This window comes from Falco cherrug, chromosome 7 (genome assembly GCF_023634085.1).
Source record: "Falco cherrug isolate bFalChe1 chromosome 7, bFalChe1.pri, whole genome shotgun sequence".
Taxonomy (NCBI): domain Eukaryota; kingdom Metazoa; phylum Chordata; class Aves; order Falconiformes; family Falconidae; genus Falco; species Falco cherrug.
In genome coordinates this window covers 16,564,096-16,590,805 of record NC_073703.1, presented here as the reverse complement: position 1 = coordinate 16,590,805, position 26,710 = coordinate 16,564,096, and the positions used below count along the sequence as shown (strand labels likewise).

The following is a 26,710-nucleotide window of genomic DNA, read 5'->3' as shown; positions in this document are numbered from 1 at the left end:
GTGCTTGTGTTGGCCTGACCCAGTTCAAGGCAATGCTGACATCACGTCCTAGCACAAGGTCCCCATGGCTCCCAGAAGGCCACTACAAGCAGAGGATGCTTTGTCCATTCTGAGATACTCTTAAAAGCATTGGAGATGTTTAAATTGTGTAGACTGTGGCAATTAATCAATCAGCTTGATAATAATTAAAATCAGTGTCTAGCAATGTGACTGGCTTTCCTAATTACTGGATTTATCTTATTACTGTAGAATATTCCTATTCCAACACTGAAAGAATTTGCAAAAGCTTTGGAAAGCAACACGCATGTGAAGACATTCAGCCTTGCAGCTACTCGAAGCAATGACCCTGTAGCTATTGTAAGTTTAAACACTGCTTGGAAAAAAAAACCCCAACAATTTTTAAGTAGGTCTGTGTCTGCTTTAGGATGCATTCTTTATTGTCCCTCACAGAATTTCCCTGTGACTATGCAAAGTAGAAGCATAATCTCTTCTGATCGACCTGTATGTTCTTTCAAGCCTATTTATGCTTGAAATTTACCTATTTACGTAGGTAATAAGCTATGTTTTGCAGATTCCCTGAATCTTTCAAGACATTATCTCATATTCCCTCTTTTTGACCCCTCAGGCATTTGCAGATATGTTGAAAGTGAACAAAACACTGAAGAGTCTGAATGTAGAATCAAACTTCATCACTGGGACGGGTATTTTGGCACTGATTGATGCACTGAAAGAGAATGAATCCCTGACAGAGATTAAAATTGACAACCAGGTAAAGACAGAGCATTGAGTGAGTCCCCTTTTGTTTGCCTTCTACATGGATTCCCAGAGCATTCTCCTAGAGGGCTCTAGCAAAGTCAAGGCAGCCTCTGTGGCTCAGTCTTTCTGCAGCTCGTGTCCCATGCCCATACAACCAAACAGTGGAAAACTTCTAAATAAAACTGGTTTCAAAGCCAAATATAAAACCCAGAGCAAAATCCTCAGGGGCAGGATTCTCTTTGTAGTTTGCAGCACAGTTCTGAACTGTAACCACTTATTTCTCTCTCATATGAAAACAAGTATTTTATTTTCTTTTGGGGACATTTCACCACATCACCAACAGAGGCAGCAGCTGGGGACAGCTGTAGAGATGGAGATTGCCAAAATGCTGGAGGAGAACTCCAAGATTCTCAAGTTTGGATACCAGTTCACAAAGCAAGGTCCAAGAACCAGGGTAGCAGCAGCTATCACTAAAAACAACGATCTGGGTAAGGCGCTACTACATCTACTCATCACTTCCTTATGTAGGCCAAACCCTGACCTTCCTTGACACAACTCTTCCTGTCTATACCTAAGATTGAATTTTAACTCTACAACATTTGGTCTGCTATATGTGAGGGTTGATGCATAGCTGCATGGACTCTAGAGTAAACAACAGAGCAGAGATCTTACTGTGATTAGGAGCCACTGTTCTTTTCCTTCTCCTACTCCTTCTGGGAAGAGGAGTTACTTCAGCCTTTTCCATGGAGCACCCTGGACTTCCAGCTCCCCTGTCAGCTCTTCTGACCAGTATGTAGAGTGCCAAACCCATCCTGTTTATTCAGTGGACGCAGAAGTCCTCACTTTGTCCTGCCCATGACAGACCAAGCCTGCCCAACCAAGGGAACAAAAAAGACTTGCCTGCCTGCCCAAGCACAAGCAAAGACAACAAAGCTTTGCAAGTTTTGCCTGAGCGTGACTTGCTCTGCCCTGTGTGCTCAACACAAAGAGTAAGAGGGAGATGACTAGGCAAGAATAGTTTAGAGTAAGAAGGGGGGAAAAATGAATTAACTATGTGTTTCTAATCAATTCTGCTTCAAATTAAAGTGTCAAGCCCTGATGCCTTTGCTGGCTTCAGCTTGGGTTTCTCTCTGTGAGAACAAGAGAAAAGTTGAGCTAGAACCTGTTTCTTTCACAGATACTTCTGGTTTTTTTCAGTTTTAATTTTTAGCAGTACCTATGCATTCCAATCATACACTGTTGGTCCTGAAACTGTTAGTGTCCCAAAATGGTATTTGAAACATTCCACCAAAGAGAGGAAGACCTTTTTTTCCACTTTTTAACCAGTTGCCATGAGATATATGTCCTGCACCTAACCTTCATTTTCCTGCTTTTGTATTGTATGGTTTTGTTCAAGATTTAGTAGGACAGAATACCTACAAGAATTTAATAAAAGAAATGAAGCAATGAAACACTGAAAGCACACACAAATGACTGATGTTACACTGTAGGCTTTGGAATCATGCAATCTGTTTGCCAAGAAAGCATGATGAAATAAACCTCCTGATAGTAAAGTAATGGGATGTTTGTAGTAATATATTGTTGTTATTGACTTTCTGTAGCAAGAAGTGTTCATTCATTCAGTTTTATGGCTTTTGTTCTGTACTTTAGGAGTTCAATATCAGAAACAGGACATGACAGTTTGATGCAACACCAAATTTTGTTTCATACAAACAGAAGAACCTCACTAATCTTAGCTGGCCAAGTCAGAGAAGACTCAATACATTTTTATCAGGGTATGGAGCAGCATACTCACTGATACCAAATTACTTTCTAAAGTAAAATTCAAATTACTTTATAAAAGCGTATGATTATTACTTACCTATAGTATATACTTGTGCAATTACAAAAGTTCTTAATTTTTGATGACTAATGCTTAAATAATCCAGAGTACTGCCACGCAGACTAGAGCAGACCAGTATCCACTTACCTGGAACACAGTGGCTTTTAAAAGAGCAATAAAACTGTAACAAAAATCTAAATGAAGCCATTGGGAGGAAGCACTGGAAATGGTGATCTCTTCATCATCTAATACCTTTAGCTCAGAATCTGATTTTTACTGAGTATGTATTGATATGAACACTTGGTGAAATTCTACAGTCTGCAATATAGAAAAATGCAGTTTAGATAAAATTGTTTTGTGTAGCATTAAAATCTGTTAATTGCTCCTGCTGAATATTTCTTGGAAACTCCTTCCTTCCTATTACTGGGAAGGAAGTGTGTCAGTGAGAAAATTCCTTAGGCTCTCAGGAAAGCAATAATAACTGCTCTTCTCTTGTTTTCTTGGTCTAGTTCGTAAAAAGCGGGTGGAAGGAGAGCGGCAGTAGCTACACCATAGAGGATGCAAGGCAAGGTTGGAGGCCACCAACAACTGCAATCTCAGAGTGCTCACTGGTCAGAAGGGAAGGCACTGGAAAATCATTACAATGGGAGTTGCTCATTTCTGTTAATGTCTCCTTTTAATCTCAAAAACACAGCCTGTTCATTGTTAATGTTCACAGTTAATTTAATTTTCATGAGAAAGATTCACAGCTGGTTTAATTTTAATGAAAAATAAGTTTTGCAATATCTAAAGCCAATATGCAGAATCTTAACTGTGTTACTAAGCATAATATATAGTGATTCTAACTCTTATTTTAGACACTTTTTGATGTGTTAAAATATGATCTTATCTATGGATAAGGGATTCTCTGCTGAAAATAGAAATTTTAGGGCCAAGTTCTGCAATGCCTTATGTTTGTGAATAATCCTTACTTACATGTGTATAGTTCTGCCGAACTGAGTCCTGCAATGGGATGCTCCCAGGAGTAGAACTAGTAATGCCAGTACAGGTTTGCAGGATCGCACCCTTGAGCCTCTCTCCTGCAGTGGGATCTGGGCAGCTGGAACCACACTGGAACAGTGCCCTTCTACCTTCTTGGGTCTCCACCTGTCCAGGTCCAAATGCAGGATCACGCCTAGATGTATAAATATCATCAAAGCCTACTTGTTTACATAAGCTTAGGTTAGGTGGATCATTTTGCAATGTTACACTGGTATTTGTTATTGTTACTTCACATTGTAAAGTAATATTAGTGCTGCCAATCCTATAGACTTCAAATGCTCTGGGTTTTTTTTCTAGGCCAACCGTTTTTTATTTGCTACTAGAATGCACAGTTTACAGCTGTTAATCTGAACAAGTATTCTGAGCAATATTTGTTTTGCTTTGAGCCATGCATTTGACTACTTTTTTTTTTTTTTTTAGTTCTGGTATTTATGTACATTTGTTAGTATTATAGAACTGTTCTCAGGACCTTTTAGATGAAAAGTAATTAAATAGTTAATCCAGGTGAGCAACTGTGCTACCAGGGAAAAAAAAAACATTAAAAGGGTAGTTGTGACAGCTACATAACTTAGATCTATAGGCTTCAGTTCAGGTTTGTCCCTGTATCACAAGGCACTTAGGTGTTTGCATCAGTATTTAGCTGAATAAGGGCAGATTTAAGCATATGCACAAATGCTTTGCTAAATCAGAGCCTTAACTCAGATACTGGACATAATCTTAACCCAGTGGAAAGCACTCGGGAAGCAGCAGCTAACCCCAATGCTCAACTGCATCAAAATTTTAGTAAGAATTCAGTCTGATCCATTTTGTGTATTTTACAGTTTAAAACTGTTCTCTACCACTGTTTTATCACTGCCAACAGTTGTCTCTGACTAATAGCCAGAGGTTTGCTTTGGGTGCACATACCTATGCTGTAAGAGCTAAGGGAGGCTCGGATTCGGTGTGGCACACATGCCAATGCTTTCAGAAAGCTGCAGAAACACACATGGGGCTAGCGCTGCGACCCGGGAAACACTGGCCTCTCCTCCGAGAGCTCCTTCGGGACACCAGGAATGAAGTGCTGCTTCCTTCACCTCGGTGCCGGCACAGTGCTGGAGGTCATGGTCACTGCAGGGTCCCCCTGACCCAGGGAGGAGAGCTGTGAGCCACCGTGCGGCTGGGCAGCCAGGGATCAGAAACCGCAGGAGCCCCAGGAGCAGTTGGTACATGTCTGACATGCTTCCCTGACTGATGTTTTGATGACCAGAGTTGGAGTGCAAGCTAACAGGATGAACCCTCCCTCCGTGCCTTCTGTAATGGAAATGAGTAGGTCCAAGGCAATACTTCCCATTGGATACTGGTCTTCATACTGGGGTCCAAACTGAATAACATACACTTAAATCCCACTTAAAATACTTTGCTAAAGTGGTTTGCTGAGCTGGGATGTAAAGTGCAGTATGCACAGTTCCTTCCCTTCCTCAGAACAAGGCTGAACCCTTTGCTTTGCAAGTGAAAAACATAACACACAGGGGAGTCTTGCTGAGATTTTTCCTGGATCCATGCAGGATTTGCTGTGAAAAACTTTGGTATCCCATTTAAAAATAAAAAAAAAAAAGACAAGTTCTGTAACACAGTCATAACTTTGCATGGGTTTAAACAAACAGTCCTTAAAAATAACCGGATTACCAGGGGAATACTAGGCTTTACAGCATCAAGTCTCATGGGTAGGAAGAATCCTCATCCCCAAAATCTAAAGATTATGGTACTGACAAACTTCAGTGATTAGAATTATACTGACCCTATTTTCTTCTTTTCCTTTGATCCAATCAAGGGAATCCCAACTATCAATTAGGGTTTTTTAATGTATTTTGAAGATATTTTCCTTTATGGCTACTTTTTTTTTTTAGGGGTGGTACATATATGTGTTTAAGGGAAACAAGTGCAATCCATTTCTAGTCTTAATTGCCATTTGAAGTGTTGGTATTTGCATGCAGCAGTTTTACAAGGATGGATTGGACTGACCGCTTCATGATGTCTGCAGCATGTCATCCTGTATAGCTTCGCTCAGAGCCACACAAGTGGTTATATAGTCAGGTGGCTCCATCCGTGTCAGCTACAGTTTGCATCAAGGACCAAGATACTTAGCTGGGGAAGTCTCTCTGGGCTCTCCATCCCTTCGTCTGCCATGCTTTTTGCACAGGCATGTTTCCTCTGAAGGGAGGATTCTTCAGGCACTTGAAGTTATAATCTCAAACACCAGCCCCACCATGCACTAGCAGCCAGTGCCTGGAGCTGTGCACCCCACGGCGAGGCATCTGGGAAGTCTGGCTCCTTCCAGTACGTGAGGAGAGCTCCTAATCCCTGGCCATTTTCTCCAGGCAGCTGCTGCCAGTGCCTGCCAGGGAGCTGGGTGACCAGGGATATCTCTGTCCTGCCTCTTCTGTGTGCTCCATGCAAGGGCTTTGTCGTCACTTGGCCTTGAGCATCACAAGTCAAACATTGCACCAATATAAAGATCTATTCAATACAACAACAACACACAATGGTGATGCTTGAAGGCAGATTTTCATATTAATATAGGCTTATTTAGCTGGTTAAAAATCTCTGCAACTAACACAAACGGGGTCAGGATATGACTAGCCATTTTAAATTCTGCTTTCAAGCAACATCTGGCATACTCAATGCTGAATGGGGAACAGGGACAGAAGAGTCCTTTTTTCTTAGGCAAACATTCAGGAGTAACTGTGTCTATTTTGCACGTTGCTTCTCGTGTTGACAGCTTCAGTTTGGTTTGTATTTTTTATACAGTTTTTTCATGGAAAAGCTCAACTTTGTGCGTGTCCTAACATATGTGTGAACTGTAGCGTGCACTAAGGACCATATGTGTACATGTATAACTCTAGATGAAGACGTTATCTCTGGACAAAAGTAACTGCATGCGCACAGTGTGGTGCATATTACTCAAGAGGAAGAGAATTACCACGCTATGTAACAGTGACTCCCTAGCATTGTGGTTTTTCTAAATAAATCTTCATAAAGGATTTGGCTTTTGCAATTTCTTGTGGTTTTGTGCCTTGAATCAAGCCTCCCCTGACACTCTGACATCAGATTAAACAGCTTTCTCCACTGTGGCTCTTGCAGCTTTCACTCATCTGCATCATCTGCTAGGTTTCACCTTCTCTTCCCTCCACATTACATGCACTGGGCTGGATGCAACCATCATTCATTTGTGAATGATGGTTGGGTGCTCAGAACCAGGGCTGGGAGCAAAGCAACCTGCATTCTCCTCCCAGGTTTAACAGACTTCCTGGATTTACATACATAAGTCTGTGGGGCCTGACAAGATGCATCCCAGCGTCCTGAGGGAATTGGCTGATGTAGGAAGATCATGGAACAGATCCTCCTGGAAGCTATGCTAAGGCACATGGAGGACAGGGATGTGATTCAAGAAAGCCAGCACAGCTTCACCAAGGGCAAGTCCTGCCTGACCAACCTGGTGGCCTTCTAGATGGAGTGACTACATCAATGAGCAAGGGAAGAGCTATGGATGTCATCTGTCTGGACTTCTGTCCAGATGGATGGTGGACAGAGTCCACCACAACATCCTTCTCTCTAAATTGGAGAGATACGGATATGACGGGTGGGCTGTTTGGTGGATGAGGAATTGGTTGGATGGTTGCACCCAGAGGGTAGCGGTCAACGGCTCAATGTCCAGATGGAAATCAAATCAGGTGTCCCTCAGGGGTCTGTATTGGGACCAGTACTGTTTAATGTCTTCATCAATGACATAGTGAGATCAAGGGCACCCTCAGCAAGTTTTCAGATGTCACCAAGCTGAGTGGTGCAGTTGACACACCTGAGGGATGGGATGCCATCCAGAGGGACCTGGACAAGCTTGAGAAGTGGGTCCATGTGAACCTCTTAAGGTTCAACAAGGCCAAGTGCAGGGTCCTGCCCCTGGGTCTTGGCAACCCCTGGTGTCAGTACAGGCTGGACGATGAAGGGATTGAGAGCAGCCCTGCCCAGAAGGACTTGGGAGTACTCGTATATGAAAAAGCTGGACGTGCGCCAGCAATGTGCTCTGCAATTATGTGACAAAGCAATAATAGATCTCTGCAGGCTGCTGTTCTTTTTTTGAAGTAAAAAATGAATGCAATTTATAAAAGGTCGATGCCATTGGAACTCCAAAGACTAAATCTCATGTCTTCTTCATTACTAACTCAGGGAAGATAGAGATTTCACTGTTTTGCAGAATTTAGAATCCAATTAAACCATGTGCAGTTGTATGCGTAAAATCACTGTTGTCTGATCAGGATCTTGCATCCGAAACACAGCAGATACACTGTATCACATTATACCTCCTCAGCTAGCTTCTACTCAGAAAGCTGCCAAATGGGCTTTCTGTGAGCATCAGGCAAAGACACACATATTTCCTGCCCTCTCTTCACACAGTCTCTTCGCAGTTTTCCGTATGGTGCTTCATTAGAATTTGACACCAGGAACACTGATTTCTTCCAGGGTATACACAGCTTTAAGCTTCAAGAGAATCAAGCACATTGTAGAGCACCTAAAGGCATAGACCAAGTTAATGAAATGGCTAAGAGGACCCTTGGAACCTATGCGGCATGTTAAAAGACACTGCAAAATACACATAATTGCATGTGCCTAAGGACATCACCCCACAGACAACGTGCTTTCTGCAATCCCATAGAAGTTTACAGTTTATCCGAAGAGAAACAGAATGTCTTCCCTACCCATTTAAAGACTACCTTTACTTACATCAATACTTTTAACTCTGAAATCTTGCAGTATCTTTCTTTCTTGCATGCCAAAAAATTGATGAGACTTTTCAAGAAAATGAGGAAAAATAATAGTGAAAGAAGAGGAGGTATCTGTGTCCCAGTATGTGGTTCTGCTGGGATTTGCAAAGCCTAACATCGGAGATAGTGCTCATGGGAACTTTGCAGCACAATTCCCAGATCCTCAGTTGTCAGGGCACCAGAGAATACAGCTGCAGAGAAGCTCATGAGGTCACACACTCCATTTCCTATCTCCAAGATAGTGTTTTATTCCTACATACTTCATAGCTTTTGCAAAAAGACTGGGTTTGGTCCTGCATCCCTTTCATTACAGGGGTCGTGTTGAAGTCCCTTGGGATTTTGACTACATATGCAACAGATACTGTATCTTATCTTCTCCCTCTGAATCTTTTTTTAGGGATCAGCTTCTTCCCTTGCACTCATTTCTTTTCTTTTAAGTACAGTTGAAAAATAACTCAATTACACAAAGAGGATTGATGCTATTCTTACACCCTCCGAGCACACATCTTCATATCTTCCTATTCCAATCTGTTCACTCCTCTCCCAAGCCTGGGCAACAGCAGTGCAAACCCCAGGTGCTTCATTTTCTACAAGGAGTGCTGGGTCACTCTCCCAGTGAATGTGATACGGAGTGACAGCCTGAGCTGCAGCAAGCTGCATTTACTGCCCCATCCCCCTCCTGCTGCTGCCATGCAAAAAGTCCCTTGTTTGTGTTCTTTCGATGCATCTACCCCAAAGTAAAATCTTCTCAATTTGGACTGATACAGAGACTCTAGGGAGTTTTAATACATCAAAGAAAGAGGTGCAAGTTGGGTAACTCTTCTGCCACACTGCAGTAGCTCCAACCTGTCTGTGCGTCTCTCCAGCCGCAGCCAGGAGCTCTGCACTCTGTGCCCAGTGTCAAGCTGCTGCCAAACCTGCAGAAGGTTGGCATCCAAATGCAGCTTGTGGAGAGCACTGACTGCTAGGGAGAGAAACCACAGGGCAATGAGGATGTTGGACAGAAACCACTAAACCATGCAGCTCTCAAAAAAATTTTTAAGGTATTTTAATAGGACAGCATTTGCACATTGAAACCAACAACCACCAAGGAATCTCTGCCATTCTAATGTTTCAGTTATAGCAAATGTTTGTCTGAATGAAGCAGAATGGTCAATGGCATTGAGTTTCCTTTTTGAGGAAGAGGAAGAGGGGGAAAAACCAGCAGAATTGTTTTCAGCTGGTTCCCAGCCACACCAAAGTGCTTTAAATATTCATGCTTTTCTGATGCATTCCAGTAAAGCAGATGAACAAAAACAAAAGCAGCATGAGGGGCCTCCCTTAATAAGGGTCTGTTTATTTCTTATAGCCAGCTGCCTGACTTTATTGAGTCTGACATTAGGTAGTTCAATGAGCAAAGGAGGAGAAAACAAGGCTGTCAGACAAAGCTACTGCATGCATTGTTTCACTCTCAATCTTTTCTGATAATGACTGCATTGAGACTATATTGAACAGAATCTGGAAACAAGATTTGATACTTGCAAATTTTTTATTTCGCAGTTGTCACTACAGATGCAGATCACCTACAAGCCACACAGACTCTCAATCTGTGTTGGTGAACCCTATATATAAAGAATTCCCCAAACCTGATATTCTTGCATTAATTCTGCCACTTGTATGTGAAAAGTTATATACTCATTATATGTTTAAATCAGCATTAAAAGCTTTCAGATTATGATGATGGAGAAGGAGTTCACTGTGTACAAGTGTCTGATGAACCAGGGTGTTGGCATTCTTGATTAATTTGTAGCCCAGCAGTGTTGGCCCGCTGTACACACTGGTGTTCGTCATCCACATTAAGTAGGTTATACAGAGGTCGAATATATTTTCTCATCATTGTAACAGTTCATCTAACTGCATTCAGGAACAGAAAAAACAAGACATAGCAGGAACCAGTAGCCAGGCATGCCCCTCCACTGGCCACAAGACCGGGTGGCACAGTCACTGTGTGCCCTTCTTGTATTTTTTCCTGCATGCTTTTAGGCTGCTTGGGGATTGGGGCGTAGTGTCATTAGCTGTGTGAAGCTCGCTAGAAAATAAGGATAGCCCCTCAAAATAATTTACTTTAAATTCTGGTCTTCAGAACTGATTGCTCTGTGGCTGCCAATTAAATCTCCAGTTAAGCTCTCTCTGCCTTTACAGTCCAAATGCGCTGGTTGATCCAGGTTAACTACTGTGACATCTTCTTAAATGCACTGCAGGGAAGTTTATGGCATCTTTTCTGAGCCTGGAATAAGGTCAAGAGCACTTCTTATGAAGCTGGACTCAGTTACCTCACATTTAAGTTGCTCCCCTTGCCATGCTTTTTTTGCAGGGTACTGACCTCATACATATTTGGGGAAAAAAACACAAGTGCTTGACAGAAGGGAAATGGAAGTTCGATTGTTGTAAGTGGACAGAAATGTTCAGCAGCTGTGACAAACCCATCCAGCAGAGACATAAGTGGCTATGCCACCTGCCAAGAGCTGGAGTCCCTTCCAGCATTAGAGATTCAGAGTTTGAAAGATCATTGCCATGATGAGAAAGACTGAAGGTTTAAACAAAGATATGTGATGACATTTAAATAAAACTGCATTTGCTTCCACTTGGTATACATTTTTTCATTAAAATGAGATCATTTATTTAATATCTTCTAGTTATTTCCTATTCTACTTTTGTACCAGTGAGAAAATCCAATTAAAAATATGATTTCCCTTCACTCTTCTGAAGCTGTCAAACTGATTCCATAATTAAATGAACAAGTCAGAACAAGTTACTTTTAATATTTGTATAATGGAAAACACACTGTTTCCAAGGAGAAGGGTCATGATCCTGCATGCCCTGAAGTCAGCTGAGACTCAAACCTGCACACAGCCAGTGCAGAGCAGCAATTCCCGGCTGAAGACACTGGCTGAGGTCCTTGCTAGTGCTGTGAAGGACTCACTGGGCTGTCTTGCTAGCTTGGAGTCAGAATGAATCACTGCAAGAATATCCAGGGAGATCTGGATGCTGAGGAGGAGACCTGCAAAAGGTTTTGCTTATTGTTTTTCCACTGATGCACACAGTCATTGTAGCATCCAAGCTATGCCTTTCATAGCAATGTCAGAGAAGCCATGGCAGAGGCCACGTGTGTACTCAATCAACCTGGTGGTACAGGTCACAGCTTTGCCCATGAATTACTGCCAGCTCCTGCTGCTTTGAAATCACTTGTTGCTTTATAATAATGGTCCTATTGGGTCTCATTTGTCCGTAAAAGGGACTGTGGGGTCACCTAGCCTGACCTCTGATACCCTTAAATTGCATGTCAGTACCCAGCCCATAATTTAATGAGGCCAAACACGTACATCATTTAGAATAAAAGAAAAAAGTTGTCAGTAGGACTGCGTTCCAGCAAACAAGTGATGCAATGGCAGGACCGAATTAGGTACAACATGCAGATATTTCCATGTGCTGAAAGTAAAATCCACCTGCTACAGAGGAAGTGAAAAGCTTAAGGTTTCTCAGCTCAGCTGCTGGGGTAGAGGGATATCAGCTCTGAGCTGGTGATTAAGTTTACCTCTGGACACATGAGCAGTTTGGCACACAAGATCTGCCAGAGATACTAAAAAAGCATTGGCACCAGCCTTCTGGATCCTTTTCCGGATGTTCACATTGAGCCCAATCATTCACTCTGCTTGGAACTTAACAAAGGAGACTACAGCAGGCTAATTTACTTGAAAATGTTTAAACCAGGGCCAAGATAATCAGCCCTCTGGATGACCCTTTGAATCTCCTACCCTGAATAAAGCTGCTCTAAACTTAAAGAGAAATTTACCCATGAAAGAATTGAGATACTACGAAGGGTACAGCCAGTAAAACTCCCATCCTGGCTCTGAGGGATCTGGCACTGCACAACCAGAGTTCAACTTCATCCACTGAGGTTAGCAAGTGCCTTTCACCTGCTTTCCCTCAGCCCATGCCCAGCACCTGCAGTAATCATCAGCGCACTGACGGTGCCTAAGCAGGCTGCATCTATCCTGTAGGAGTTTAGAATAAGCGCTGCTGCTAGGCTGAGCTATATTTGGAAATCCTCTCTTATCTGCTGCACAGGACACGAACAGTATTCCTACACTGTGAAGGAAAGCCTAAGCAAGCAGCGAATTACTGCTCCTCCTTGCCTGCTCATTGTCACAAAACAGGGTTTAGTTCATTGGGCTTTACCAGGGAACACACACGTACTGCGCTGGAAACGCCACACTACTACTAAAATCAACTTACTGCAAAGGCTAATGATGACTACCCTCAGCAAGTTTTACAAGCAGCAGGAACGAGAAAGTGAGTTCTGAAACAAGTGCTGGCATTCAGTGGAGTGCCCCCTGCACCGTGCAGCTCCCCACCGGCCCGCAGCGGCGTTGGGTAGGTTGGTACTGGCAGCTGCTCTGCCAGGGACACAGGCTGCAGCAGGTTTGCCTCCAGCAACACAGAAGGCACAGGCTGACAAGTTACTTAGGGTGAACTGAAGAGGGAGGGGAGGCAAGAAGAGATTTGGGCTGAACATGTGGGTCTCACTGTAAATGCACTGAGATTTTTGCAAAGCTGAAGAATACACAAAGCTCATTAAAAAAATACTTTTTAGCATGATGCATCTTTATACCTTTCTCTAAACTAAGCATCAGCGGTTACCTCTCAGGTTACTGATCCACAGAACATCCCATCCAATGTCAACTTGACACTTAATAAACCAAACCTTTTATAATACCTATTTTAGAAGGGGTGGCTATCAGTTGCACTCTCCCTTTGACGGGTAAAGGTGACATTTAAGTTTTTGGAACATCTTCAAACCATTAATAAATCATAGTTTGCTGCATTTTGTCAAACAGTTTTGCTGCAAACATTTAAAAGTACCCAAACTATGAGTACTTAAGTATCTTTCACACACTACGGAGGTGGAAACAGAGGCACAGATACATTCAATACCATTCACCCAACAAAATGTTAAAAATAGAAGTCCCCTTGATGTTTTCTGTAGCAGTTCCTACAGAGTCTGATGCTAATGATTTATCCACTAGTCATGCATTTGTTTTCCAGTGGAGCTCATTGGGGCTGCATTAATACTTCACCTTCCCCTCTGATCTCTGCTGTGAGTCACTGAAGCCTTTGCTCACTGTCTGGGTAGGGGTGAGAGCAGTGTCACCCTCTCTGCACACCCACAGCTGGGCACCCCTGCAGCAGAGGAGAGCAGGAGGCTGGAGGAGCAGTGACTCAGGCTGGAGCATCCAGGGGAAGTGCTGCTATGGCAACTGTGCTTTAACCACTGAATTACTCAGACTAGGCAGCTTTTAATTAATGGCTTGGTTCTTACCCCTTCCTTTCTTCCACAGCTCTAATATTTACTGCACTCCCTAGGCAAACCACTGGAAGACTTTAAACAGACAGCAAACAGCAGAGACTACAGACTGTCCAAATAGCACATGGGAGAAAGCCCTGTGTTTCACCGAGTGCTGATGAAGTAGGGCTGGGTACAGCTGCTGGTGTGACCGCTGCCTCAGGGAAGAGTAGCATCAAGGTGATGGACACCAAGTAAATCTGCCCAGTGCTCATCACTAAAAGACCTGAGATTCACTGCCAGCACCTGTCAGTCTCTAACATTTAGAAAGTCCCTTCAGCATCACGGCATGGAAGGAAAAGATATACTTGGAATCAGAAGCTCCCAGGCATGCCCCTGGTTGTATTGTTGGTCAGGGAGGAAGAGGTCAGGATTTGTCCACTCTCCTCCCAGTGGGATGACCGAGACCTACCACAAGAAAGTTTATGTCTTCTGGTAGATGGACAGTAGGCCACTAACCTTCAGGAATCCAAAGATCATAGGCTAGAAATTGCTATAATACAGAGTTCAAAACTGAAGACAGTTGGAAATGTTAGGGTTTTTTGCTGTTTCAATATTAGGTAAAAATCTGTACAAACAATCATTCATGAAAAAAGAGATGCAAAAACCAAAGAAAACAAGAAAGGCTGACACTCTACATGCTCGTAATTTTCAGCAATGACACTTTTGTTACAATGTATACCAAAGGAAACTCTAGCCACAGCATGCACTATGGGAATACATGAATCCAGAGTGGACGCTAAAAGTAATTTTTTAATAAAGAAAAATGAACTTGGGACAAGGTATACAACAGGTACTGTTAAGATCCACTTTTAATAATAAGGAACTGAAATTCACAGCCTGGAGTAACAGATCAGCCTGTGAGTTCTATAAACTAAATCACTATGTGCAAGGAAGACAAGAAAATACTCAGAAAAAATAAAATTTAAACGTGAAGCAATTTGCTTTTTCAGATGTGAAAACCTGAATTCTCACAGGCCTGATTTAAGCATTTTTAAACTCATCCCTGAATCACTGCATAGCCTGAATAGCACATACCCATTGTAAGTATGCAGCTGTACCCTGTTCTTCCAGTTGAGCTGAATGGAGCAACACGACCGTTCCCTGAGTACGTGACCTTTGTACAGTTACCATTACAGGATTTTAGGATTGGGTCCTCAGTGATGACCATTTCTAACAGCTGAAAGATGGATCCATCTGTTCTTAATCACCAGGTCATCACATACACCACAACTATATGCATATGGTCACTGATGCTCATCCCACCTTCAGATGCATCACCAAAAGAAGTCTTTAGTCATATTACAGAGCCCAGATCTCCTCGCTAACACTTTGCACTACCTTTCCAGGTAATACCTGCTGCTCCCAACCATTTTTATGCTGCTAGGGAAAGGGCTGCAGATAGCAGCAGTAAATGGCACTGCATTGGGAACCTCCATTTGCTATTTAAACCAAAAGCACTCAAATGGATTACTATACGTTTAAAATAGGTTTAAAAATAAATGGTACTGCTAATGCATATGAGGTATGCAATAGGAAGCAGGAGAACAAGACCAGCATTGTCCCCCTAATTGCCTGATGCCCACAGCAAAAAAGGATCAGCAGTGTGGGTGATATAGCCACAGCTGTTTCAGGACTTTGCAATCTGACCTCAAGGTTCAAAGTCTGAAGTGCTTTTCCCTTAATTCAGATAGCACAAGAGACTCCTCCAGCTAAAGGCTTAGTTGTATCTAAAAAGCTGTGACTCGTGAAGAGCTCCCTATTTTAATCTCAACACCGAGTGATGTAAATCAGCATCTAGACTTCTCCCCCTACCCCACTCCTCAGATGCCATCAACTGCCTCCCAGAAAACACTTGCCCAAGGTTCAGGGCTCCTGCTGAACTTGCTTTATGGGCCACATGACTAAACCACCCAGACAAAATTCCTGAGGATAGTCTAAAGAGCTGAGGACTTACTTTGTCTCAGGGAGGAGGAGGGACACATTCTTTCTGCAGAACATCACTTTCTCTTAAATGACTTCTAGAGAAAAACCTGTCTGGGTGCAGATGAAACAAGATTAACAAAATGTTCCCTCCAATGACAGGACATTATGTTGTCCTGCACTTCAGTGTCCTGAGACACAGGGTCTGATGTTAACGAGGCAGAACTAGCCTATTTACAAGTATTATTGCCAGGATGACACAGGGAAGATCAAACTTATTTTTCAGAATGACCAGTCCAGTTGTAACAAAGAACATTGAGCTTTTGCTGGTTTGATCTTATGCCATTTACATAAGCAAACTGGGAGAAGAATCTTGATTTTAATTTGAACCCAGTTCAGAGTGACTTGAAAGATTTGTTAAATGTCACACCACAGACTAACCAGAGCTCATGCTCTTGTTAGGAGACAAAATCTGAACAGAAGTAGAAACTAATGCCATTCATAGTGTTAGCCTGGCCTAAGTCTCCTGAAATTCAGCATAAATGGTAACTGCCATCCAGCTACAAGGAGCAACTATGCTGCTCTGTGTAATGGCACAGCTGAAATAGCAGCCTCAGCCCCAAACCAGATGTAAGCACCCAAAACAAAGCCACACTAGGGAAGATTGAGGGAGGCAGAGGTCACTATAAGAGAATGCTGCTGCTCTGCCAAGATCTGGGTTTATGAGGACTAGTGAGCCTGTGAGAATACAGGCAACATGGAAGACCAACGTGGATATACCAATGTAAGAGCTGATACCTTAAAATGAAACTTTATGGACTGTCAGTGAAGCTAAGGCAGATTTTGTGCACAGATGATATGTTGGCAATAGAGGTGATGAGCAGAAATCCTTGCAAGCAAAAGCATTTGCTAAGAGAACTCCTATTTAGCGAACGCAATTAGAAAAGTGATTGAATTACCAGTATGGCACAATGTTGTCCACTGCAGAGAAATCTGTTTTAGTGTAATCACTTCTGGAACAATAAATTCAACCTTAGTCTAATCCTTGTAGGCTTCACCTTTGAAATGTCAGCTCTGAGTACATATTCTACTTGACTGACTTGTTTGCCAGATCTATCATTCAACAACAGAAGCCTGCCTGTTTACAGAGCCAGGTCAGGAGTTGGTGACGAAGAAACAGAACAACAGGGTGTTACAAAATGGACCTAGGGATACACTCCAAGTGAGGATGAGTAATGGTACCTACTTCTTCATATGTGCATCAAAACTAACCATCATTAAGAGGTTTGGACTATTAATCTCAAGATTTGCAATGCTGTTAGATTTTAAGTTATTCAAGGACAGAAAGAGTTATGATTCATAAAGAGGCTTTTAAGAAGATGACTCTAAGCCCTGCACTGGAACAGCTCAGGTAGTGCTCTCACTGTAGCTTAGATAATCACTCAGGTCAATTAAAAGCTACAGAACTAGCTCTAAGGATTGCATGTGCATCCATAACAGCTATTTATATTTTATGGGGCCTAGCAGCGTCAGCTGAATGGGAGGTCCCAGTGTGCCATGCAGAACCCAAATATCTAGCAAAAGCCTAGTTACCATTGCAAAAAGATTAGAAACTAAACAAGCTGATTTATTAGTTCTATTTTAGAGTTCAAAATTACAAACGCATGTCTCACTCCATTGCACCTAATGTATGGAATAATGTATAGAAAGTCAGCTGCATTTACCTTCATGTATTCTGCTCTCTCCAGTGACCTCCAGCCCAGGTACCTCTTAAAGCACCAGCAGTCAGACAGGACCAGCCCAGGCATGACTGACTGCCCAGGGACCTCACTTGGCCTCTGCAGCAGAATGAGGACTCCTCACCTCCTGGCCTTCACCCACTGCTCTCCACAGAAACCCTTTGTTAGCAGGTGCTTTCCCCACAGAAACTCCATACAGGTGACCAGTACCACCACAGCCACTGAGCAACAACTCATAAGCAGCTGCAGTCCTACTGGGGAGACAGTTCTGTCTGGAAGAAATTTGGTTTCTTGTTTCCACTAATGTAAATACTAAACTGAAACATAAGTACTTTTAGTCAAGAAAAAAAGTTTACAGGTTTATAAACAAAAGCTGAAAACTGCTGGTTTTTTCAGGACACTGAGGTACTACAGAATATCACTTGTATTTATGGTGTGAATTATACAAAGAATTCAAAAATCAGTAACTGGAAAGTAGCATTTCTTTAATTCAACTGTTATTTTTTGGACAGAAACATTTAGACTATTTCCAACAGGTCCACTACTGAAAGTGCTTTCCAGCTCCTACTTTGAAGCAAGCTAATAGCTGCAAACACCACGGATTTAAAAGGTCACTGCATAATCCAATCTCATTGATTAACATTTTCCTTTGTAGTTATGACTATACTAAAATAATGATCCCAATTCACAGGATGATTAAACACATTATTAATTTTACTTCAGTAAAACAGGCTGAAGAATCGCTGTATAACCAAGTTAGATGAAGCGCATTTCACAAGGCCTTTCCCTTTTAGGAAGTTAATTTTGCCAGTTAAAACAAAAAAACCCCTATAGTTCTTGTTCCAACCAGCTTTTTCCTATTCAAAGCTGTAAAATAAGGTTCCAATTTTTGTGTGTAATTTAGAGCCAGCATCTCAGCACTACTGCTGAACATTATCCTTCTGCCTGCTAATTTTAAGGCACTCACTATTGCCCTAGTAGGCATGTAATAATTTACTATAAGAGTTCCTGCACTTTTTGGGCCATTTGTACAAATATTCACTGAGATTAGTAAGTGCACTTGACAAGAGGTGAAAACCCCTGCAAATCACAAAAATTTTTCCCTCAGAGCCACTCGATATCCAGTCATATCTTTCTGTGAGAAACGTGATTTTAGCAGACCTCTGTTAGATTTCACGTATTTCTCAGTACTAACTTGGAGTGATTGCATGAACAGACCCCTCCTTCAACCAGAAGAGCAATTAATATGTAACATTTTACTTTTTAAAAGTTCTTTCTTTCTTGCATATTTTGTACTCAATTTGTTTCATACTAATCAGTCATACGAGTGAACAGAAATATACTGATAGTATGAAACACGACTTTTAACGAAGGGAGATTAACCTCTTACCCTGACAATTAAAACAGTAATTAATAAAAGCAGATGGCAACTAGGTCACAACACTTAAGAGATTAATATATTCAGTACTTCTTGTTTCTCAATTCAGGCATTAAATACTGGCAGTCAGCTCGCCAGGTTTAATCTGTATGACTAAATACATGGAAGTGGGGTGAGGAGAAAAAGTCTAGTCAGCTTTTTTTGCAGAGTCACTGTATCTCATGTCATGCTGCAGAAGAGGACAGAGGCAACAAAAGGACCTGAATACCCATCCCACAATGCCAGCCTAATTCTCAGGATCCATGCAAGGTGAGGACCAAATCATGACAATAACCATTAATTTTTTTTTTCCTACAAAGTCAATGGAGGGGCACAGAAACAGCTTTACAGAGACTTTGGCTCCAGAGGGCTGCTCTGACTCTACTCCTGGCATGTGCATGAAAACTTTAAGTTTTCATTCCCAGCTATGGAGATGCAGCGGTGAGCTCCGTGGTTTGTACATATGAGGTCAAGACACAGCTCCTGACCCCTTTGCTCTTCTGATTTCCTTGACCCCTTGTTTTGTCTCCTTCACTTTCTCTTTCCTTTTCCATGTGGCATGCTCTTCTAGAAACAAGATACTGAGCAATAAATAAACAAAGGCATCACTTAGTGGTGCCACATTAGTGATCAAACTGCATTTTTTGATGGAGAAATGCAACCTGGTGGCCCTAACTGATGTAACAAACAAGTATGCCTCAAGGGGTTTATATAACTTTACAAGAAAGTCAACCTTGATACTAAATGCTAGTGAATTTCATGAATACTTCCTAATGAAACAAACCTGCCAGGGATGCCTACCAGGAAGCAGCAGAAGACTGATTCTGAGAAACTGAAGATACCTTTTCAGGCTCTTCACGTGACATGGAGTTAGGAGATGATTCAGAGTAGATTGAAAGAATTGCTTAACAGGACAGAAGATGTGACACAAGTTCCAGCAAATTTGTATGACTAAGAACAGCACAGGTATTTGCATAAAATGTTTGGGCTCTTTCAGGTAATTCCCCCCCACTGGCTCACTTGCCATCTTGATCTTATTTGTCCAGCTGCTGCAAATGACAGGACACTCACAGGACAAGGTAGGTCTCACGCACCGCTCTGTTCAGGTGAATCAGCTGATGGCAGCAGTTTGTTCTGCAATTCTTCCACTCCATCAGGTTGATGGCCAGCAGTGGAGTTCATATCAGGAAAATGAAAGTCCCTGGTGCCAAAGAATAAAGTGACAGATTGGAACGGTCTATTTTAGAAAAGAGCTGCCACGTCTAGTTAGTATCATACACAGATTCACTGCACAGTAACAAATGGATGCTGGACTAAGCCTGGAAACTAAAGCCAAAAGTATATTGAGGATTTCAGCCAAGAAAGGGAAGGAAAAATGCTTTTCTGTGTTTTATTGCAGGCAGCAAGTGTTCTCCATTTTGCTCGCTTTGTTTTCTTTCAAGTTATCTTTTTAAGGACAGAAGACACAAGCATTGATGATGCTATGCATAACCAAATTTGACATTCAAGGAAGGCAAAGATTATTTGATGTAAGCAGCAAGCAGATCAATAGGTCCCTATTCCAGTTCAGGTTTCACCATCTCACATAATCTTCTGCCACCATACTGCATCCAAACTCTGCAGAAGAGAGCAATCACTAAGAAAGCTTTCAAACAAAAATCCCCAATTCACCCCACCCACCAAGCAAAACATTTTCTTTGATCTCTTTTTTTTTTTTCCCACAGAAGAATCAGGTGACTTAAATATGAATCTTAGCAATGAAACTACTAATAGTCTATTTATTTCTGACTGATGATATTAATCTCTTGTTCCTATTTATTCTTCTATGCCAACGTATATTTTACTGCATATGTTTGTGCCCATTGTTTTTGTGTAAAAAATCCCCCATTTGGTATAGTCATGGGTGTTTAGTCACAAATCCAGCATTGTTATACTCTAAGGTTATGGCATTATGTAGACACCAAAACACATTTGTGAGCAGATATAACTGAAAGCTGTAGAGTGACAGCATGCTATTACAGCTTCTGATAGAAACAAGCAGGGCTTCTTTCAGTTTTCACATCGTGATAGTAAATTATTTTCTTTAACGTATTTTTGTTTCATACATTGGCTTTCCATTTTGATACATTTAATTTATTCCCATTTATTGTCAATTGTTAATGTAGCAAAATTATATGCATTGAATTAAAAGAATGGATTAAATGTATCAAAATATATTCACATTTATTATAAGTAAATGTGAAATCTAATGTAACTAGTACAGTCTAACTGAAAGAGAATCTGCCTCCTCTTGTTGCAGCTCTGGCCAGCTAACTAGCTTTATTTGCAAGTCAAGTGAAAAGTAACTGCTTCCAGGAACACCATTGTCCAAGCCTCCATATACATACAGCTTAGCCATTGCCATTTAGAATCTCACCTTATCACTGGTTTAATATTAGAGATAACCACTGCTTCAAGCACTCCAACTAATTTACTCCTGCTCTAGAATTAGCTGTCTGTAACATCTCCTTGCAAGTCTGCCATTCACACTTGCAAATTCAGAGCATAAATTAGTATGTACCTGGTTTACTGCTGTAATATTCTGGACATTTCCTTTCTATATTCTTGCCTGTGGTAATAATGCCCCAGACAGTCTTCCCATACTTTACTCTGTTTTGATGGGATTTCAGTGAGTGCTGGGTAAAAGCACATGAAGTGCCAATGCAATCATTTGGAGAAAGAAAAAATAAAAACCCCCATATTGTATGCCCAGTACTAGAGTCTTAATTAAGGAGCTCTCAGAAACTAGAAATAGAGATGTAAATAACTTCTGATAGAGCTCTTCAGTACAGGCAGTCTTCAGCTGAGCCAAATCATCAAGGAAATAATTTTACTGGCAATATTGGACATAGATGCTTCACACAGAGGCTCTCAGCAGCTTTCATATACACGCCACATTCATACACACATAGGCACAACAAGGCTAATCACCCAAAGGATGATGAACAAGAATTAGCTGGTCATTGCAGCAACTACTTTACAGGATGAGGGCTGAGCAGTGATGGGGCAGCTAGCTGGGGTGTCTGCAAAATCAAACTGGCACCTAAAGAGATTCCAAAGGAATAGGGAAGTAGGGATGACTCAGGCACTTAAACAACTAGTCCTGAACGACTCCCTGAAAGGTACTCTGCAGCTGAAATTCTTTGAGAAGGAAGAAGCTATTTTAATTATAGTGCCCTTATATACTTATATCTGACTCCACAAACCATACTGGTGCTTGAACAAACAAGACTATCCCTAATTAAATGAGTTAATGCAGAAAGAAAGTATGGTATTTGCACATTGTACAGGATGATAGAAGCTTAAAGTACATAAGAAAAGCACTATCCCCTGTCTTTATGAAAAGATGAGAACATGAGAATATTCCCAATAGGACACACACTTGTTACTTGCCAGAAGAGTTAATAACATACAGGTAGGATTATATTTCCCTTTGGACAGTTGGTCTACAACGAAGCATGGAAACACGAAGCATTCTTTCAACACCCTGGGAATGCTAAAAACTAAGTCTTCTCAAAAGACAAAAAGCTCCCTTCACATAAAAACCCTTCCTCATTTTTGCTTTTGATTTTTAACTTGCAAGCAAAACAAGTCACATACTGACATACTTTTCAGTGGCCCAGAAAAACAAGCATCTCCAAATTAAACCAGTACACTGAGCTATGACTTGGAGGTGGAGAAGCCAGTGTCCTTATGCTTCTAGTAACACTGATGTAAAGACTGTAACCTCTGGCATAGAGGCATAGTATAAAACCAAAAGCACTAATGCCTCAAGTTGCTTTCCCACAAGCCACCTTTAGCCCTTTATTAACTCTTCATCTTGTGTTCTGACTTAATAAACTGCTGGAGTGCTCTGGAGCTCATTCAGAGGCTACCTTCATACAGGACCTTTGGTACATGACATTATCTCTGTAAGTGTGACATTGGCAGAGACTAACCCCAAGCCTGCTCAGAGTTTAACAGAAAGGAAGTTACAAAATACTGTGGGGAGACCCAGAGAGCACAGTGGAGGCACCGCTTAGACAAGCTCAGGGATCTGTACCCCGCCACAGAAAAGCACTCTTCTACAAAGTTCTGTTTCTATGCTAAAACCATGAACTATAGCCGAGAAACAGTGCGACAGATGGAGTTATTGGAAGAAACATTCACATAAATTAAATTTAGAGGGCTTGTGGTCAGGATAGCATCTCCAATCATTACATTTCTTTCAGAATTACAGTCCTTTTTCTTGTAAAAGCTGGGGACGCTTCCTGCCAGAGAGCTCAAGCTGTGCTGTAACATCGCTTGGGACCGTCGGAGCAGCCCCTGCACCGAGCAGCCTGCCTGGCTGGCCTCAGCCGAACGCTGGCGCGGGGTCCTGCCCGGGCACCGGGACCCTTACCCCCCAACGGGGCACGCTGGGCACAGTAACAGCTCCATCTCCAGTTGAAATCAGTCAGTTGGCTGCCACTCGAGGGCAGCATTTCAGTAAAAAAAAACATGGGAACAGAAATGAAGGACACCAGACCGCGGTATTGTTTTAGCACACCATGAGAATTTTGTTTGCAGGTTGATCTCCAGGCTTTCTGTATCTACAAAACCAAGGTGGAAATATAAGCAGAGTACTGAAGTGTAAGCAATGAAGGAATAAGAAGTCGACACCAGACGAGTAACAGCAGAGACTGGAAAGCCACTTCAATTTCCATATGCCTTAGCTATCAGAAGGCAAAGCAGATGCACGCATCCCCTAGTCTCCCACCCTCCTCCTCAGTGGAAACAATTTCCCTGAGGGATGGAAAAAATCAGCTTTCACTCAGATCAGCCAACTGTCTGCTAACAGGTCACAAACTTGTTGTACAATTGTGACTTTAAAAGCTAAGGAACAGCACCCAGAAACTGTGAGGATAGCAAACAATGAGCCACTTGGCCCATCACCACCTCCTCCCTTCCAGTAATGCCACTGGAATACTTCTAAGGCCAACTGCCCAAAGTGAGAAGCCTGCATTAAAAAGCATGAATGCTGCAGGTTTAGTGCCCTATTTACACCACCTAAAAATAGTCATAGGCCAAAAACATACTCCAGTTTTAGACACTGACTGACAACATGAGCTACAAGGCCAATTAGGCCAAATTAAAATATCCCCACAGCAAGAAAATATACACTAGTAAACATCCTGGAAGGTCAAAAGACCTCTTGGAATAGAAACCTGCTACACAGCTTTAAATGCACCCTGGTCACTGTTTTGTCTTCTTAGGAAAAGAGTAGCTTTCCTTCTTACCACTTACAGGAGCATCCCAAGAGCTACCACCTCCAGGCCTGGGGAAGCTGTAATCAGAGGCATCCTCTGCAGTCAGTGAGGACAGGTAATTTCAGAAGCGAGTTCCCTCCCCCTGATTTTCAACTGCTGCTCTTTCTAAGCTTTTTTTCCTCCAGAAACACGTATACCCTGCAAGCATACATCACAAAAGCAAGCATCTGTATGCTTCTCCTAGCTCTTTCAAGTGGGCAGGGGACTGCTGGGTTATCTGCAGGCAGCTGAACATTTATAGTTTGAATTGCAAAATTACACTCTTAATGACCAAAGGGACTCCACAGATGAAGCAAACTGAAGTCTAGAGGACAGAGAGAGACTACTGGCAGCTCAGATTCTGTCTTAGACTACTTCAGCTCCATAGCTGAGGCCAGATCCAACCTGAAGAAGGAGAAATGGCAACAAGAAGATCGAAAGGTAGGATGAGGATGGACAGGTAAGAGAAATAGGATCAATGAGCAGGCACAAGGGAAAATAAGTCTAGTTTAGTAGGTAGCACATGGAGACCAAAATCTTGATATTCTGATCTGGATTCTTGCATGTCTTCTGACTTCATTCCTGTTCTTGGGGGTTTTCTGGACAGTTTCTTTGGATTCCCTGATGAAGCTGTCTGAGATACACTTTGACAAAAGAAAGACCTTGAAATCACTAGTTGCTACTGTACTGAACCCTAAGATTCAGGGAAGGGTTAAAAGGTTTTTATTATTCCTCTTTTAAGTCTTCCTGAACTATAACAAATATAAAAGCATGTATAAAATAAACAAGTTATTCTTGACCTGTTAGAACAGGTTATACAAAACTGTTAGTAAAAATAAGCTTAAAAAAGGATGTGTAATAACATATAAATAAAGCAGTCTTTTACCCTGTGGTTCTTCACTTAATCAGGAAAGTTCCCTTTGGCTCTAGACAGTGATGTGACTGGAACTACTTTAGCAAAGTGAGGTGCATAATCACATTTTAAAGAAAAAACACCCACTGACAAGTGAATATTGGAATGATATATTTTTAAAATATTTTTAATGTATGAATAAACCATTTCTAGTGGTGAATCACCTGTTTACAGGTTTTCCAGTAAAATATTCTCCAACCAAAAATGTTGAGAGTGAAAAAGCCACTCACAGAGAATTAATGGGGTAAAGACAAGACACTTCCTTATTACCATCCCTGTGGCTATTTTGCACAGCTCTCCTGCATGCCAGAGCTGTCCTTATGCTCACTGTTGGGTTTGCATATCAGTGGAGGTGCCATTAACTATCATATTGCATCCAGATTTATTGCGTTCATTGCTTTTTTTAATTAAAAGAGGCTAAACCAGGGGTTAATTGCATTGAATTTGAATTCAGCAGGGAAAGGAAGACATTATTATTGTTAACTTGGCACCAGAAGTTGACAGAGCAGTTTAGTATTGAGGACCCTGCATACAGAGGCCTTAGCTGGGGTTCAAGTGCATGTGAACAGAGGAAGCTTATGGGAAGGAGCAGTTAGCACAGACAAGTGAGGCAGCATGAATAGAAACACACAGAAGCTAAATTATAAACATGTTTAAACTCAGAAGTATTCTGCAATGACTAATATTCCAATGCAATATGCAAGAACTGATTTTGACATTAATTTCACTCTGGAAATTGAAATCAAATACGGTATCATGAGGTCCAGCGATAAAGGAAACTCCACAAAAGTTGTCTGTTCTTCACTCCTCTTTACCTCCATGTTTTCAGCACACTATTTGTGGCATCCCTCCGTGCATTCCTCCCTTTTCAAAATGAGCATGATGTGCTGCCATCACCTTGCAGCAGAGTTTACATGGACAACAACAGATATGCAACACAAGGCATTGCCACCTGCAAATCTATAAGCGATCTTGGGAGGTAAAGGGTATGTTGCCAGTATCTCCTGTCACTAATATGCTGGCTAAACAATGCAAAAAGGACCATGCTCTTGACATATTATGAAGTTAGTCAACACGTATCCATCTGCTACACATAATCTGAGGTCGCATACATCATTAGCAAGGCATGAATTTAAGCAAGGCTATAGCCCAACATTTTAGTTGCAAACTGAATATTTAACCCAGGGGTCATTGAAGGACAGCAGACACTGTCCCAGGGCACCTTCCTAACAATGGCTTCTTAGTGTAGAACGGCATTTTATGTAGTTTATGATGTTAATGGCTATATATGCCGCTGCTCCAAATGTTTCCCCCTTCTGTACTGTCGACTTCACTGCCTGAAAACTTATTAACCAGAGATGTAAACAGCTTGATATCAAGGATTATGACTTAAAGGAAAAATTGACAAACAATAAAAAGGCTAAAAGGATCTATGCAAAAAAAAAAAGAGACCCTGAAGGCCAGAGGCTGTCCCTGAAGAGCCACTGGACAGCTTGTCCCACACTCCTCCAAGGCAGTGTCAGCCGCACTGCCCTGCCTGCCAAGTCCCCTGTGCTGTGCTGGGTGCTGCCTGCTGACCCCATGACCCAAGGGCTAATACAGCCGTGGATG

At 41.9% G+C, this 26,710-nt stretch overlaps 1 protein-coding gene across 1 annotated transcript in view; it reads left to right on the top strand.

The window, feature by feature from the left end:
* The window catches only part of LOC102053684 (tropomodulin-2), a 36,430-nt gene extending 29,791 nt beyond the window's left edge, over positions 1-6,639 (top strand). Inside the window, exons 7-10 of the mRNA XM_055717075.1 lie at positions 250-357; positions 626-769; positions 1,100-1,244; positions 3,088-6,639. Of these exons, the coding sequence (XP_055573050.1) occupies positions 250-357; positions 626-769; positions 1,100-1,244; positions 3,088-3,122 (432 nt within the window). The 3' untranslated portion in view covers positions 3,123-6,639. The remainder of the gene's footprint in view (positions 1-249; positions 358-625; positions 770-1,099; positions 1,245-3,087) is intronic.
* The last annotated feature ends 20,071 nt before the right edge of the window (positions 6,640-26,710 follow it).